General features: G+C 43.0%; 1 protein-coding gene across 1 annotated transcript in view; it reads right to left on the bottom strand.

Moving 5' to 3' along the window:
* Positions 1–425: 425 nt before the first annotated feature.
* Positions 426–16853, bottom strand: part of LOC144591727 (POU domain, class 2, transcription factor 2-like) — a gene marked incomplete at both ends in the record, with an annotated part of 18921 nt that continues 2493 nt past the window's right edge. The window contains 2 exons of the mRNA XM_078395758.1: positions 426–605; positions 12405–12553. Coding sequence (XP_078251884.1) covers positions 426–605; positions 12405–12553 — 329 coding nt within the window. The remainder of the gene's footprint in view (positions 606–12404; positions 12554–16853) is intronic.

Genomic DNA, 16853 nt, shown 5'->3' with positions numbered 1-16853 from the left:
TGTGTTTCCGCACTGTCTCTAAACTAAACCAGTGTGATCATCGCGGACTTGGAGGGCCGAAGGGCCTGTTTCCCTGCTGTATCTCTAAACTAAATCTAAACTTGGTGGCATAGTGACACAGTGGTAGAGTTGCTGCCCTACAGCGAATGCAGCGTCGGAGACCTGGGTTCCATCCCAACTACGGGTGCCGTCTGTACGGAGTTTGTACGTTCTCCCCGTGACCTGCGTGGGTTTTCTCCGAGATTTTCAGTTTCCTCTCACACTCCAAAGACGTGCAGGTATGTAGGTTAATTGGCTTGGTAAATGTAAAAACTGTCCCTAGTGGGTGTGGGATTATGTTAGTGTGCGGGGATCACTGGTTGGCGCGGGCTCGGTGGGCCGAAGGGCCTGTGTTTCAAGTCTCTGGAGTGGAAGCGTGCACTCACCATGTGTGTGCTATACACAGGAGCTTTGCTGTGAGTGAGGGAGGTCAGGCCGCTGTTACTCGCGGGGTTAATCCTCTTCTCCTTCTGCCTCCTGTTGCAGAACCAAACCCGAATCACCTCCTTCTCCATTGTCAGCTGGTTGGCTATCAGCTGGACCTCCTCCGATGTCGGCTTCTGGTTCTGTGAGGTGACAGAAACATAGAAACATAGAGACATAGAAACATAGAAACAGAAACAGAAACATAAAACATAGAAACATAGACAAAGAAACAGAAACATAGAAACATAGAAACAGAAACAGAAACATAAAACATAGAAACATAGACAAAGAAACAGAAACATAGAAACATGGAGACATAGACAAAGAAACATAAACATAGAAACATAAACATAGAAACATAAACATAGAAACATAGAGACATAGAAACATAAACATAGAAACATAAACATAGAAACATAAACATAGAAACAGAAACATAAACATAGAAACAGAAACATAAACATAGAAACATAAACATAGAAACATAAACATTGAAACATAGAGACATAGAAACATAAACATAGAAACATAAACATAGAAACATAAACATAGAAACATAAACATAGAAACATAAACATAGAAACAGAAACATAAACATAGAAACAGAAACATAAACATAGAAACATAAACATAGAAACATAAACATAGAAACATAAACATAGAAACATAGAGACATAGAAACATAGAAACATAGAAACAGAAACATAAACATTGAAACATAAACATAGAAACATAAACATAGAAACATAGAGACATAGAAACATAGAAACAGAAACATAAAAACATAAACATAGAAACATAGAGACATAGAAACAGAAACATAAAAACATAAACATAGAAACATAGAGACATAGAAACATAGAAACAGAAACATAAAAACATAAACATAGAAACATAGAGACATAGAAACAGAAACATAAACATAGAAACATAAACATAGAAACATAAACATAGAAACAGAAACATAAACATAGAAACATAAACATAGAAACATAGACACATAAACATAGAAACATAAACATAGAAACATAGAAACAGAAACATAGAATCATAAACATAGAAACATAGAAACAGAAACAAAGAAACATAAACATAGAAACATAGAAAAGGAAGCAGCAGGAGGCCATTCAGCCCTTCGAGCCAGCACTGTGATCATGGTTGATCATTCACAATCAGTAACCCGTTCCTGCCTTCTCCCCATATCCCTTGATTCCGTTAGCCCCAAGAGCTAAATCTAACTCTCTTTTGAAAACATCCAGTGAATTGGCCTCCACTGCCTTCTGTGGCAGAGAATTCCACAGATTCACAACTCTCTGGGTGAAAACATATTTCCTCATCTCAGTCCTAAATGGTCGACCCCTTGTTCTTAATGTGGAAGGCAGTGAAGGATGCAAAAAGGAGGTACCGGGACAAGATGGAGTCACAGATGAAGCAGCAGGACACCAGGCACCTTTGGCAGGGGCCAAACTAGCTACAGGTCCAGCACCCCCTCAACCGGAAGTGCCGGCTCCTCCTTAGCTGATGACCTGAACTCTTTTTACGCACGGTTTGAGACGGGTAACACCACCAGCTCGCCGTCTACAAACAGCACCGAGGGGGCGCTGGCTAGCGAGGCTGGAGGGGGATCCACCGCCGCGGATGTGCACACATTCTCGGTGTCCGAGCATGAGGTGAGGTGGGCTCTGACGCGTGTGAACACGAGGAAAGCTGGAGGCCCAGATGGTATATCTGGGCGAGTACTAAAGTCTTGTGTTACTCAGCTTGCTCCAGTGCTCACCACAATATTCAACCTCTCCTTGGCCAAGTCCGTGGTCCCTGCATGCTTCAAAACATCCATCATTGTACCGGTGCCAAAGAATGCCTCTCCAGCGTGTTTAAATGACTACCGACCGGTGGCCCTCACCTTGGTTGTCATGAAATGCTTCGAGAGACTAATCAAGAAGCACATCTGCGCCCTCCTTCCTCGCAACATGGACCCACTACAGTTCGCATACCGTCCGAACAGGTCCACGGATGATGCGTTCTCCCAGGTTCTACACACCGCTCTCTCTCATCTGGACAGCCAGGGGGGCTATGTGAGGATGCTGTTCATTGACTTTATTTTTTTATTTTTATTTTTTTATTTATTTATTTATTTATTTTTAGAAATAAGTACAATAGTGTGGTACTTGAGTACCTAATACATAAATACATATTTCCATTCTTGTACAACTTCATACTTTTGATTTAATAATAAAAGAACAGTGAGAGAAGAAAGAAATAAGAAATAAAGAGTGTCGGAATAGATAGTCAAGCGAGTAGAAACAGAAAGCAAAAGAAATAAAGGATAGAGATGAAAAGTTAAAAGATTGAAAGAAAAGAAGACAGTAAAGAAAAGAAAGATTAGGGGAGATCTACCTATCTCGTATTTTTGCCCATCCGTCACCCGGTTCTAAACCGTTTAATTTCTAAGGTTATGTTATGTTGCACCATATGCTTGCAAAAAATTGATAAAAGGAGACCAAATCTTTAAGAATTGGTCTACTTTGCCTAATAGGAGGAATCTCATTTCTTCAAAATGTAACGTTTCAGACATGCTTGAAATCCACATTTTGAATGTTGGCGTAGGTGCGTTTTTCCAAAATTTGAGTATTAGTTTTTTTGCTGTTATTAGACCGTAATTAAGAAAAGCTTCTTGGAATATAGTTAGTTTACTTCCCTCTTCCATTGATCCAAAGATAATCAATTCTGTACTGGGGTTCAATTTTGTGTTAAATAGTTTTGTAAAAATTCCAAAAATTTCATTCCAAAATTTATACAGTTTTGTACAATAAACAAAGGAATGTGCTATAGTGGCTTTTTGAGTTAGACATTTGTCGCAGATGGGGGAAACATTTGAAAATATTTTATTCAGTCTAGTTTTCGAATAATATAATCTATGTAAAATTTTAAATTGAACTAGGTTGTGTCTTACATTCATTGAACATTTATTTACATATAATAAATTTTTATCCCATCTATCGTTCGGAATTTTTATCAATAACTCTTGTTCCCAGTCCCTTCTAATTGCCTCTGTCGTTGGTGTTTCTATATTTAGAATTATATTATATAAGTAAGATATTAAATTGCTTGATTCTGCCTTTCTATTCATTCCTTCCTCCAATAAGTCTGGGGTTGAGGTTTGATATCCTTGTATATATTTTTTCAAATAATCTTGAATTTGAAGGTATTTGAAATATTGATTACTTTTCAAATTATATTTTAGTTGTAATTGTTGGAATGGTAAAAAAATTCCCATTTCATACATATCTCCCATCGTTTTGATTCCTATTCTTTCCCAATGGATAAACGTTGTATCAATAATAGATGGTTTGAATGAAGGATTATTAGCTATTGGAGAAAGAAACGATAATTTTCTTAATTTTAAAGTTAGTTTTATTTGTTTCCAAATTCGTATTATACTATGAATAATTGGATTCTTCTTATATATTATATTGTTCAGTTTTATCGGGGAAAGAAGGATCGCTCCTATATTGTAAGGGGAACAATCCTCTTTCTCCATTCTTATCCAATCTACCTGTTGGGCAGAACTGTCCAACCAGTAGATTATATTTTTAATATTCACTGCCCAATAATAATACAATAAGTTAGGGAGTGTCAGTCCCCCTGATTCTTTAGATTTACACAAGTGTTTTTTTTAAATTCTGTGTGATTTATAATCCCATATAAAATTCATAATATCAGAATCCAATTTTTTAAAGAATTTTTTAGGTAAGTATATTGGTATTGATTGAAATAGGTACAATATTTGTGGTAAGAAGATCATTTTTATCGCGTTTATTCTGCCTATTAGAGACATTGGCAGTGTTTTCCAAAATTTAATCAGCCCATTTAATTTAGTTAATAAAGGCATATAATTTGCGTTAAGTAATGATTTATAGTTCCTAGTAATTTGGATGCCCAAATACTTAAATTTTTCTGTTGTAATTCTAAAAGGAAATTTCAACAAATGTGTCGACTCTTGAGGTTTTATCGTCATAATTTCGCTTTTGTTCCAATTTATTCTATATCCTGAAAAAGAACCAAATTCCTCTATTAAATTTAGTATATTTGGTATGCTAATCTGCGAATTTGTAATATATAATAATATGTCGTCTGCATATAATGAAATTTTATTATTTGAGTGTTTGGTATTATATCCATAAATATTCGGATGACTTCTTATACTTTCAGCTAAAGGCTCTATCACTAGTGCAAATAGCAGGGGCTCACAATATTCCATTGCGCTAGAATACAAAAACAGGGATGTAATGCTGAGGCTGTATAAGGCGCTGGTCAGGCCGCACGTGGACCATTGTGAGCAGTTCTGGGCCCTATATCTGAGGAAGGATGTGCTGGCTCTGGAGAGGGTCCAGAGGAGGTTTACAAGAACGATCCCTGGAATGAGTGGGTTAATGTACGATGAGCGTTTGTGGGCACTGGGCCTGTACTCGCTGGAGTTTAGAAGGATGAGGGGGGAACCTCATTGAAACGTACAGAATAGTGAGTGGCCTGGATAGAGTGGATGTGGAGAGGATGTTTCCACTAGTGGGAGAGTCTAGGACCAGAGGGCACAGCCTCAGAATTAAAGGACGTTCCGTTTGGAAGGAGATGAGGATGAATTTCTTTAGCCAGAGGGTGGTGAATCTGTGGTAGTCTTTGCCACAGAAGGCTGTGGAGGCCAAGTCAATGGATATTTTTAAGGTAGAGATAGATTCTTGATTAGTGCGGGTATCAGGGGTTATGGGGAGAAGGCAGGAGAATGGGGTTGTGAGGGAGAGATAGATCAGCCATGAATGAATGGCGGAGTGGACGATACAAAAGTGAGTGATTTTGCAGATACTGAAGATGGTTGTGAATGATTGCAGCAGGATCTGGATCGATTGGCCAGGTGGGCGGAGGAATGGTTGATGGAATTTAATATAGAGAAGTGTGAGGTGTTCAATTTTGGGACGTTGAAGAAGGGCAGGACCTACACTGTAAATGGTAGGCCTTGGGGTAGTGTTGTAGAGCAGAGGAGCACAGGTGCATGTCTAGGAGCACATGGTTCCTTGAAGGTCGAGTCGCAGGTTGATAAGGTGGTCAAAAAGTCTTTTGGCACTTTGGCCTTCATTAGTCAGAGTGTTGAGTATAGAAGTTGGGAGGTCATGTTGCAGTTGTATAAGAAGTTGGTGAGGCCACATCTAGAATATTATGTTCAGTTCTGGGCACCATGTTATAGAAAAGATATTGTCAAGCTTGAAAAGGTTCAGAGAAGATTTACGAGGATGTTGCCAGGACTAGAGGGTGTGAGCTACAGGGAGAGGTTGAGCAGGCTGGGTCTCTATTCCATGGAGCGCAGGAGGATGAGGGGTGATCTTATAGAGGTGCACAAAATCATAAGAGGAATAGATCGGGTAGACGCACAGAGTCTCTTGCCCAGAGTAGGGGAATCGAGGACCAGAGGACTTAGGTTCAAGGTGAAGGGGAAAAGATTTAATAGGAATCTGAGAGGTCACTTTTTCATACAGAGGGTGGTGGGTGTATGGAACAAGGTGCCAAAAGAGCTAAGACCAGTGTAGCTGGGACATGTTGGCCGGTGTGGGTGAGTTGGGCTGAAGGGCCTGTTTCCACACTGTATCACTCTATCTATGGCTAGTGTAGCTGGGACATGTTGGCCGGTGTGAGTGAGTTGGGCTGAAGGGCCTGTTTCCACGGTGTATCACTCTATGTGTAGGAGCCATTTTGTGTTTATTAGTTTTTTTTGCATATTATTATTATTACCTTGTATCCTGCTGTGGTTTGGACACTATAGAGTTAATGGGTTGCTTACGTATGGGCTGGGCATGGTAGCCTTACGGCAGTTTGGGACTTGTTGGCAGTGTGAGCCGAGAAGGTGCTGACAGAGGTTCAGCCAAAGGTTCTGCCAAAAGATTCATCAGCCAAGATATAATCGGTTGTAGATCTTATTGACAAGAAGATTAATACAGATTTCCGCCGAAGATAAATCTGGCAGTTCATATCAATCGCATAGACTGTGGTAAGATATGGAATTTTACCGAGCAATCAATAACTAGTCGATGATAAGAGATATGCCAATATGTTATATTGCGACTTCAAATTAAAAAGTCTAACTAACTCAAACGTCGAGAAGGTCTCTGTTATTATTATTGCTTGAGCCAAAAGCTTATCGTTTCACCCGATCTATGCAAGTGGCAACTTCAGAGCTAATTGATAGACGAGAAGCTGGCCGCTACACTATGACTCTACAACTAGTGTAGCTGGGACATGTTGACCGGTGTGGGTGAGTTGGGCTGAAGGGCCTGTTTCCACGCTGTATCACTCTATGACTCTACGACTAGTGTAGCTGGGACATGTTGGCCGGTGTGGGTGAGTTGGGCTGAAGGGCCTGTTTCCACACTGTATCACTATGACTTGATGGGCCCAATGGCCTAATTCTGCTCCAATCACTTCTGATCTTGTGACTCAGAACAGACACCTCACCACCAACTCAATCTACACTTCAATCTGCCTCGGGCTAGTAGCCAACATAATCAAAGACACTAACTCAACAGGTCAGGTTGTATCCCAGGCGAAAATGTTTAGGGCTGCCCAGTTTATCACAAACCAACTTCCCTTTCATTGAAGAAGTATTCGACCCGAAACGTCACCCATTCCTTCTCTTCCAAGATGCTGCCTGACCTGCTGAGTTACTCCAGCATGTTGTGAATAAATCCCTTTCATTGAAGGTGGACACAAAATGCTGGAGTAACTCAACAGGACAGACAGCATCTCTGAAGAGTAGGAATTCATTGCCTTCATCTACACCTCAAGCTGCCTCGGCAAGGCCAGCAGCATAATCAAGGACCAGTCTCACCCCGGCCACTCCCCCTTCTCCTCTCTCCCATCGGGCAAGAGGTACAGAAGTGTGAAAACGCACACCTCCAGATTCAGGGACAGTTTCTTCCCGGCTGTTATTAGGCAACTGAACCATCCCACCACAGTCAGAGAGCTGTGCTGAACTACAATCTACCTCATTGGTGACCCTCGGACTATCATTGATCGGACTTTGCTGGCTTTACCGTGCACTAAACGTTATTCCCTTTATCATGTAACTGTACACTGTGGACGGCTCGATTGTAATCACGTGTTGTCTTTCCGCTGACTGGTTAGCACGCAACACAAGCTTTACACTGTACCTTTACACGGGACAATAAACTAATAAACTCAAACTAAACTAAACTTTACTGGACTTTACCTTGCACCAAACGTTATTCACGTTATTCCCATTATCATGTACAGTATTTGTACACTGGACGGCACAATTGTAATCAGGTATTGCCTTTCATAGAAACATAGAAAATAGGTGCAGGAGGAGGCCATTCAGCCCTTCGAGCCAGCACCGCCATTCATTGTGATCATGGCTGATCGTCCCCAATCTATAATCCGTGCCTGCCTTCTCCCCATATCCCTTGATTCCACTAGCCCCTAGAGCTCTATCTAACGCTCTTTTAAATCCATCCAGTGATTAGGCTTCCACTGCGCTCTGTCGTAGAGAATTCCACACATTCACAACTCTCTGGGTGAAAAGTTTTTTCTCACCTCAATTTTAAATGGCCTTCCCTTTATTCTAAGACTGTGGCCCCTGGTTCTGGAATCCGCCAACATTGGGAACATTTTTCCTACATCTGGCTTGTCCAGTCCTTTTATAATTTCATATGTTTCTATAAGATCCTCTCTCATCCTTCTAAACTTCAGTGAATACAAGCCTAGTCTTTCCAATCTTTCCTCATATGACAGTCCCGCCATCTCAGGGATCAATCTCGTGAACCTATGCTGCACTGCCTCAATTACAAGGATGTCCTTCCTCAAATTAGGAGACCAAAACTGTACACAATACTCCACATGTGGTTTTACCAGGGCCCTATACAACTGCAGAAGAACCTCTTTATTCCTGTACTGAAATCCTCTTGTTATGAAGGCCAACATGCCATTAGCTTTCTTCACTGCCTGCTGTACCTGCACGCCAACTTTCAGTGACTGGTGTACAAGGACACCCAGGTCTCGCTGCACCTCCCCCTTACCTAACCTAACACCATTGAGATAATAATCTGCCTCCTTGTTTTTGCCGCCAAAGTGGATAACCTCACATTTATCTATATTATACTGCATCTGCCACGCATCTGCCCACTCACTCAACCTGTCCAGGTCACCCTGCAACCTCCTAACATCCTCTTTGCAGTTTACACTGCCACCCAGCTTTGTGTCATCTGCAAACTTGCTAGTGTTGCTTCTAATTCCCTCTTCCAAATCATTAATATATATGGTAAACAGTTGCGGCCCCATCACCGAGCCTTGCGGCACTCCACTCGCCACTGCCTGCCATTCTGAAAAGGACCCGTTTACTCCTACTCTTTGCTTCCTGTCTGCCAACCAATTTTCTATCCATATCAACACCCTACCCCCAATACCATGTGGTCTAATTTTGCTCACCAACCGCCCGTGCGGGACCTTATCAAAGGCTTTCTGAAAGTCTAGATACACTACTTCCACTGGCTCCCCTTCATCCATTTTACTTGTCACGTCCTCAAAAAATTCCAGAAGACTAGTCAAGCATGATTTCTCTTTCATAAATCCATGCTGACTTGGACTTATCCTTTTACTGCTATCGAAATAAACCGTTATTACCTCTTTAATAATTGACTCCAGCATCTTTCCCACCACTGATGTCAGGCTAACTGATCTGTAATTTCCCGTTTTCTCTCTCCCTCCTTTCTTGAAAAGTGGGATAACATTAGCTACCCTCCAATCCACAGGAACTGATCCTGAATCTATTGAACATTGGAAAACAATCACCAATGTGTCCACTATTTCTAGAGTCAGCTCCCTGAGGACCCTGGAATGCAGACCACCAGGCCCTGGGGATTTATCATCCTTCAGTCCCATTAGTCTCCCCAATACTATTTCTCGCCTAATGCAAATTTCTTTCAGTTCCTCTAGCCCCCTAGATCCTCTGCCCTCCAGTACATCTGTTTGTGTCTTCCTTAGTGAAGACAGATCCGAAGTACCTGTTCAACTCTTCTGCCATTTCCTTGTTACCCATAATAGTCTCACCCGTGTCTGCCTTCAAGGGACCAACATTTGACTTTGCTACTCTTTTTCTCTTAACACATCTAAAGGATGTTGACTTTCCGCTGACTGGATAGCAGGCAACAAAAGCTTTTCAATGTACATGTGATAATAAACTAAACTAAACTGGGTGTCAAGATGGGTTTCAACCTGAAAAGTCACCTATTCCTTTTCTCCAGCCTGACCCGCTGAGGTACTCCAGATACAGGGACAGTTTCTTCCCAGCTGGTATCAGGTAACGGTTAGGTGGTGCAGCGGTAGAGTTGCTGCCTTACAGCGCATACTGCGCCAGAGACCCAGGTTCGAACTAGTCCATGGCTGCCGGAGGTACGGAGTTTGTACGTTCTCCCCATTTCCTGCGTGGGTTTTCTCCGAGATCTTCAGTTTCCTCTCACATTCCAAAGACGTGCAGGTTTGTAGGTTAATTGGCTTGTAAATGTAAAACTGTCCCTAGTGTGTGTAGGATAGTGTTAGTGTGCAGGGATCGCTAGTCGGCGCGGACTTGGTGGGCCAAAGTGCCTGTTTCCATGCTGTATCTCTAAACTAAACGTGTGTAAACGTGTGATCGTTGGTTGGCATGCTCGCTGGGCCGAAGGGCCTGTTTCCGTGCACTCTATCTCTAAACCAAACACAATAAAGTATACCTTGAGGAGATTTCGCAGTGGAGCAGACAAGAACTGCAGATGCTGGTTTAAATCAAAAGTTAGACACAAAATGCTGCAGTATCTCAGGGGGACAGGCAGCATCTCTGACACAAAATGCTGGAGTAACTCAGCGGGACAGGCAGCATCTCTTCTCTGAGTCTGAAGAAGGGTCTCGACCGCACCTGGAGTACTGTGTGCAGTTTTGGTCTCCAAATTTGAGGAAGGATATTCTTGCTATTGAGGGCGTGCAGCGTAGGCTCACTAGGTTAATTCCCGGAATGGCAGGACTGTCGTATGTTGAAAGGCTGGAGCGATTGGAATATAGAAGGATGAGGGGGGATCTTATTGAAACATATAAGATAATTAGGGGATTGGACACATTAGAGGCAGGAAACATGTTCCCAATGTTGGGGGAGTCCAGAACAAGGGGCCACAGTTTAAGAATAAGGGGTCGGCCATTTAGAACGGAGATGAGGAAGAACTTTTTCAGTCAGAGAGTGGTGAAGGTGTGGAATTCTCTGCCTCAGAAGGCAGTGGAGGCCAGTTCGTTGGATGCTTTCAAGAGAGAGCTGGATAGAGCTCTTAAGGATAGCGGAGTGAGGGGGTATGGGGAGAAGGCAGGAACGGGGTACTGATTGAGAGTGATCAGCCATGATCACATTGAATGGCGGTGCGTACAGGCTCGAAGGGCTGAATGGCCTCCTCCTGCACCTATTGTCTATTGTCTATTGTCGACCCGAAACGTCTCCAGAGATGCTGCCTGTCCCGCTGAGTTACTCCAGCACTTTGTGTCTATCTTCTATAAAGAATACCTTGGGCATGCAAGCAAAGAATTTCACTGTGACTTGTTACATGTGATAATAAGGTATTCAATTCATGCATTCATTCATTTACACATTCATTAATTCATTAATTCATTCATTCATTCATTCATTCATTCATTCATTCATTCATTCATTCATTCATTATCATTCATTTATTTATTCATTCAATCATTCATTCATTATCTATCTTTATCATTCTTTTTCATTCATTCATCCCTTTATCATTCCTTCATTCATTCCTTTATCATTCATTCATTCATTAACATAGAAACATAAAAAATAGGTGCAGGGGGAGGCCATTTGGCCCTTTGAGCCAGCACCGCCATTCATTGTAATCATGACTGATCATCCACAATCAATAACCCGTGCCTGCCTTCTCCCCATATCCTTTGATTCCGCTAGCCCTTAGAGCTCTCTCTAACCCTCTTTTAAATTCATCCAGTGAATTGGCCTCCATTGCCTTCTGTGGCAGAATTCCAGATTCACAACTCTCTGGGTGAAAATGTTCCTTCTCACCTCAGTTTTAAATGGCTTCCCCTTTATTCTTAGACTGTGGCCCCCGTTTCTGGACTCCCCCAACATTGGGAACATTTTTCCTGCATCTAGCTTGTCCAGTCCTTTTATAATTTTATACGTTTCTATAAGATCCCCTCTCATCCTTCTAAACTCCAGTGAATACAAGCCTAGTCTTTCCAATCTTTCCTCATATGACAGTCCCGCCATCGCAGAGATCAATCTCGTGATACGCTGCACTGCCTCAATTACAAGGATGTCCTTCCTCAAATTAGGAGACCAAAACTGTACACAATATTCCAGATGTGGTCTTACCAGGGCCCTGTACAACTGCAGAAGAACCTCTTTACTCCTATACTGAAATCCTCTCTTTATGAAGGCCAACAAGCCATTAGCTTTCTTCATTGCCTGCTGTACCTGCACGCCAACTTTCAGTGACTGGTGTACAAGGACACCCAGGTCTCACTGCACCTCCCCCTTACCTAACCTGACACCATTGAGATAATAATCTGCCTCCTTGTTTTTGCCACCAAAGTGGATAACCTCACATTTATCTACATTATACTGCATCTGCCATGCATCTGCCCACTCACTCAACCTGTCCAGGTCACCCTGCAACCTCCAAACATCCTCTTCGCAGTTCACACTGCCACCCAGCTTTGTGTCATCCGCAAACTTGCTGGTGTTGCTTCTAATTCCTTCATCCAAATCATTAATATATATGGTAAACAGTTGCGGCTCCAACACCGAGCCTTGCGGCACTCATTCATTCATTCCTTCATTCATTCATTCCTCCATTCCTTCATTCCTTCCTTCCTTCCACTGATCTTACCGCCAGGAAGTTCTTTTCTAAGGCCACTCGGATATTGGTCTCGATGCTGGTTCTCTTCTTGCGACGCCGCCCGCCCATTCCCTCCATGCCGATGATTGGCGTGCCCAGAGTGTTGGGACTCGGTAGGGTGGAATCGGCCGACATGTTTTCTACAGGAGACAAGGTGGCTCAGTGATCTCCAAGTGTTCCACGTCGTAAGGCCATAAGGGACAGGAGCAGAATTAGGCCATTCAGTCCATCGAGTTCCACATGGTAGGTTGATTAAGAAGGTTACATCGTTGGGTATTAATAGTGAGGTTGCAAGATGGATTCAACAATGGCTGAATGGGAGATACCAGAGGGTAACGGTTGACAATTGTATGTCAGGTTGGAGGCCAGTGTCTAGTGGAGTACCCCAAGGATCTGTGTTTGGTCCACTGTTGTTTGTCATTTACATTAATGATCTGGATGATGGTGTGGCAAATTGGATTAGTAAATATGCAGATGATACTAAGATAGGTGGAGTAGTTGATAGTGAGGTAGATTTTCAAAGTCTACAGAGAGACTTGGGCCTTTTGGAAGGGTGGGCTGAAAGATGGCAGATGGAGTTTAATGCTGATAAGTGTGAGGTGCTGCATTTTGGTAGGACAAATCAAAATAGGACGTACAGGGTAAATGGTAGGGAATTGAGGAATGCAGTGGAACAGAGGGATCTGGGAATAACTGTGCATTGTTCCCTGAAGGTGGAATCTCATGTGGATAGGGTGGTGAAGAAGACGTTTGGTATGCTTGCCTTTATAAATCAGAGCACCGAATATAGAAGTTGGGATGTAATGTTGAAATTGTACAGGGCATTGGTGAGGCCGAATCTGGAGTATGGTGTGCAGTTCTGGTCGCCAAATTATAGGAAGGATGTCGACAAAATGGAGAGAGTACAGAGGAGATTTACTAGAATGTTGCCTGGGTTTCAGCACTTAAGCTACAGAGAGAGGTTGAACAGGTTGGGTCTTTATTCTTTGGGGCGTAGAAGGTTGAGGGGGGACTTGATAGAGGTTTTTTAAATTTTAAGAGGGACGGACAGAGTTGACGTGGGTAGGCTTTTCCCCTTGAGAGTAGGGAAGATTCCAACAAGGGGACATAACTTTAGAATTGAGGGACAAAAGTTTAGGGGTAACATGAGGGGTAACTTCTTTACTCAGAGGGTGGTGGCTGTATGGAATGGGCTTCCGGTGGAAGTGGTGGAGGCAGGCTCGATTTTATTATTTAAGAGTAAATTGGATAGGTATATGGATAGGAGGGGATTGGAGGGTTATGGTCTGAGTGCAGGTAGATGAGACTAGGTCAGGGAGAATGGTCGGCGTGGACTGGTAGGGCCGAACGGGCCTGTTTCCGTGCTGTAGTTGTTATATGGTTATATGGTTATATGAGTCTACTCCGCCATTCAATCGTGGCCGAATCAAGAATTCATCTATTTCCATCTTAAACATATCCACTGACTTGGCCTCCACAGCCTTCTGTGGCAATGAATTCCACAGATCAACACCCTCTGACTAAAGAATTTCTCCTCGTCTCCTTCCGAAAAGAAAGTCTAATTCTGAGGCTGTGACCTCCAGTCCTAGACTCTCCCACTGGTGGAAACAAAGACATAGAAAATAGGTGCAGGAGGAGGCCATTCGGCCCTTCGAGCCAGCACCGCCATTCTTTGTGATCACGGCTGATCATCTACAATCAGTAACCCGTGCCTGCCTTCTCCCCATATCCCTTGATTCCACTAGCCCCTAGAGCTCTATCTAAATCTCTTTTAAATCCATCCAGTGAATCGGCCTCCACTGCCCTCTGTGGCAGAGAATTCCATAAATTCACAACTCTCTGGGTGAAAAAGTTTCTTCGCACCTCAGTTTTAAATGGCCTCTCCTTTATTCTTAGACTGTGTGGCCCCTGGTTCTGGACTCCCCCAACATTGGGAACATGTTTCCTGCATCTAGCTTGTCCAGTCCTTTTATAATTTTATATGTCTCCATAAGATACCCTCTCATCCTTCTAAACTGCAGTGAATAAAAGCCCAGTCTTTACAATCTTTCCTCATATGACAGTCCTGCCATCCCGAGGATCAACCTGGTGAACCTACGCTGCACTGCCTCAATAGCAAGGATGTCCTTCCTCAAATTAGGAGACCAAAATTGCACACAATACTCCAGGTGTAGACTCACCAGGTCCTTATGCAACTGCAGAAGAACCTCTTTACTCCTATACTGAAATCCTCTTGTTATGAAGGTTAACAAGCCATTAGGTTTCTTCACTACCTGCTGTACCTGCATGCCAACTTTCAGTGACTGGTGTACAAGGACATCCAGGTCTTACCTAACCTAACACCATTGAGATAATAATTTGCCTCCTTGTTTTTGACGCCAAAGTGGATAACCTCGCATTTATCTACATTATACTGCATCTGCCACGCATCTGCCCACTCACTCAACCTGTCCAAGTCACCCTGCAACCTCCTAACATCCTCTTCGCAGTTCACACTGCCACCCAGCTTTGTGTCATCTGCAAACTTGCTAGTGTTACTTCTAATTCCATCATCCAAATCATTAATATATATTGTAAACAGTTGCGGCCCCATCACCGAGCCTTGCGGCACTCCACTCGCCACTGCCTGCCATTCTGAAAAGGACCCGTTAATTCCTACTTTGCTTCCTGTCTGCCAACCAATTCTCTATCCATGTCAACACCCTACCCCCAATACCATGTGCTCTAATTTTGCTCACCAACCTCCCGTGTGGGACCTTATCAAAGATTTTCTGAAAGTCTAGATACACTACATCCACTGGATCCCCTTCATCCATTTTACTTGTCACATCCTCAAAAAATTCCAGATTAGTCAAGCAAGATTTCCCTTTCATAAATCCATGCTGACTTGAACCAATCCTTTTACCGCTTATCTTTATCTTTAATAATTGACTCCAGCATCTTCCCCACCACCGATGTCAGGCTAACTGGTCTGTAATTCCTTGTTTTCTCTCTCACTCCTTTCTTGAAAAGTGGGATAACATTAGCTACCCTTCAATCCACAGGAACTGATCCTGAATCTATTGAACATTGGAAAATGATCACCAATGCGTCCACGATTTATTGAGGCACCTCCTTGAGTACCCTGGGATGCAGATCATCAGGCCCAGGGGATTTATCAACCTTCAGTCCCATCAGTCTACCCAATGCTATTTCTCCCCTAATGCAAATTTCTTTCAATTCCTCTACCCCCCTAGATCCTCTGTCCTCTAGTACATCTGGGAGATTGTTTGTGTCTTCCTTAGTGAAGACAGATCTGAAGTACCTGTTCAACTCTGCTGCCATTTAGACAATAGACAATAGGTGCAGGAGGAGGCCATTCAGCCCTTTGAGCCAGCACCGCCGTTCAATATGATCATGGCTGATCATTCACAATCAGTACCCCGTTCCTGCCTTCTCCCCATACCACCTGACTCCGCTATCTTTAAGAGCTCTATCTAGCTCTCTCTTGAAAGCATCCAGAGAATTGGCCTCCACTGCCTTCTGAGGCAGAGAATTCCACAGATTTACAACTCTCCGAGTGAAAAAGTTTTTCCTCATCTCCGTTCTAAATGGTCTCCCCTTATTCTTAAACTGTGGCCCCTGGTTCTGGACTCCCCCAACATTGGGAATGTGTTTCCTGCCTCTAACGTGTCCAATCCCTTAATAATCATATGGTTTCAATAAGATCCCCTCTCGTCCTTCCAAATTCCAGTGTATACAAGCCTACTGTCCCCGCTGACATCAGTCTGAAGAAGGGTCTCGACCCGAAACGTCACCCATTCAGTCTCTCCTGAGATGCTGCCTGACCTGCTGAGTTACTCCAGCATTTTGTGAAATAAATAGCCTAGTTACCCATAATAATTTCACCCGTTTCTGTCTTCAAGGGAACCACATTTTTCTTTACTAATCTTTTTCTCTTGACATACCTAAAGAAGCTTTCACTATCCTTCCTTATTTCTTGGCCAGCTTCCCCTCGTACTTCATCTTTTCAGCCCGGATTGCCCTTTTTGTTTCCTTCTGTTGTCCTATGAAAGTTTCCCAATCCTCTGGCTTCCCGCTACTCTTTGCTGTGTTATACATCTTTTCTTTTAGTTTTATTCCATCCCTAACTTCCCTTGTCAGCCACGGTTGCCTCCTACTCCCCTAAGAATCTTTCTGCCTCTTTGGAATGAAATTATCCTGCTTCTTCCGCTTTAGGCCTCTCCACATCCACTCTATCCAGGCCGCTCACTATTCTGTACGTTTCAATGAGGTCCCCCCTCATCCTTCTAAACTCCAGCGCCCAGTGCCGACAAACGCTCATCGTACGTTAACCCACTCATTCCTGGGATCGTTCTTGTAAACCTCCTCTGGACCCTCTCCAGACCAAGCACATCCTTCCTCAGATATAGGGCCAAAATTGCTCACAATGGTCCACGT

The sequence above is a fragment of the Rhinoraja longicauda genome, unplaced genomic scaffold (genome assembly GCF_053455715.1).
Source record: "Rhinoraja longicauda isolate Sanriku21f unplaced genomic scaffold, sRhiLon1.1 Scf001583, whole genome shotgun sequence".
Lineage (NCBI taxonomy): Eukaryota > Metazoa > Chordata > Chondrichthyes > Rajiformes > Arhynchobatidae > Rhinoraja > Rhinoraja longicauda.
Note: the sequence above shows the minus strand (reverse complement) of the source record. Positions and strands in the feature narration are given on the sequence as shown.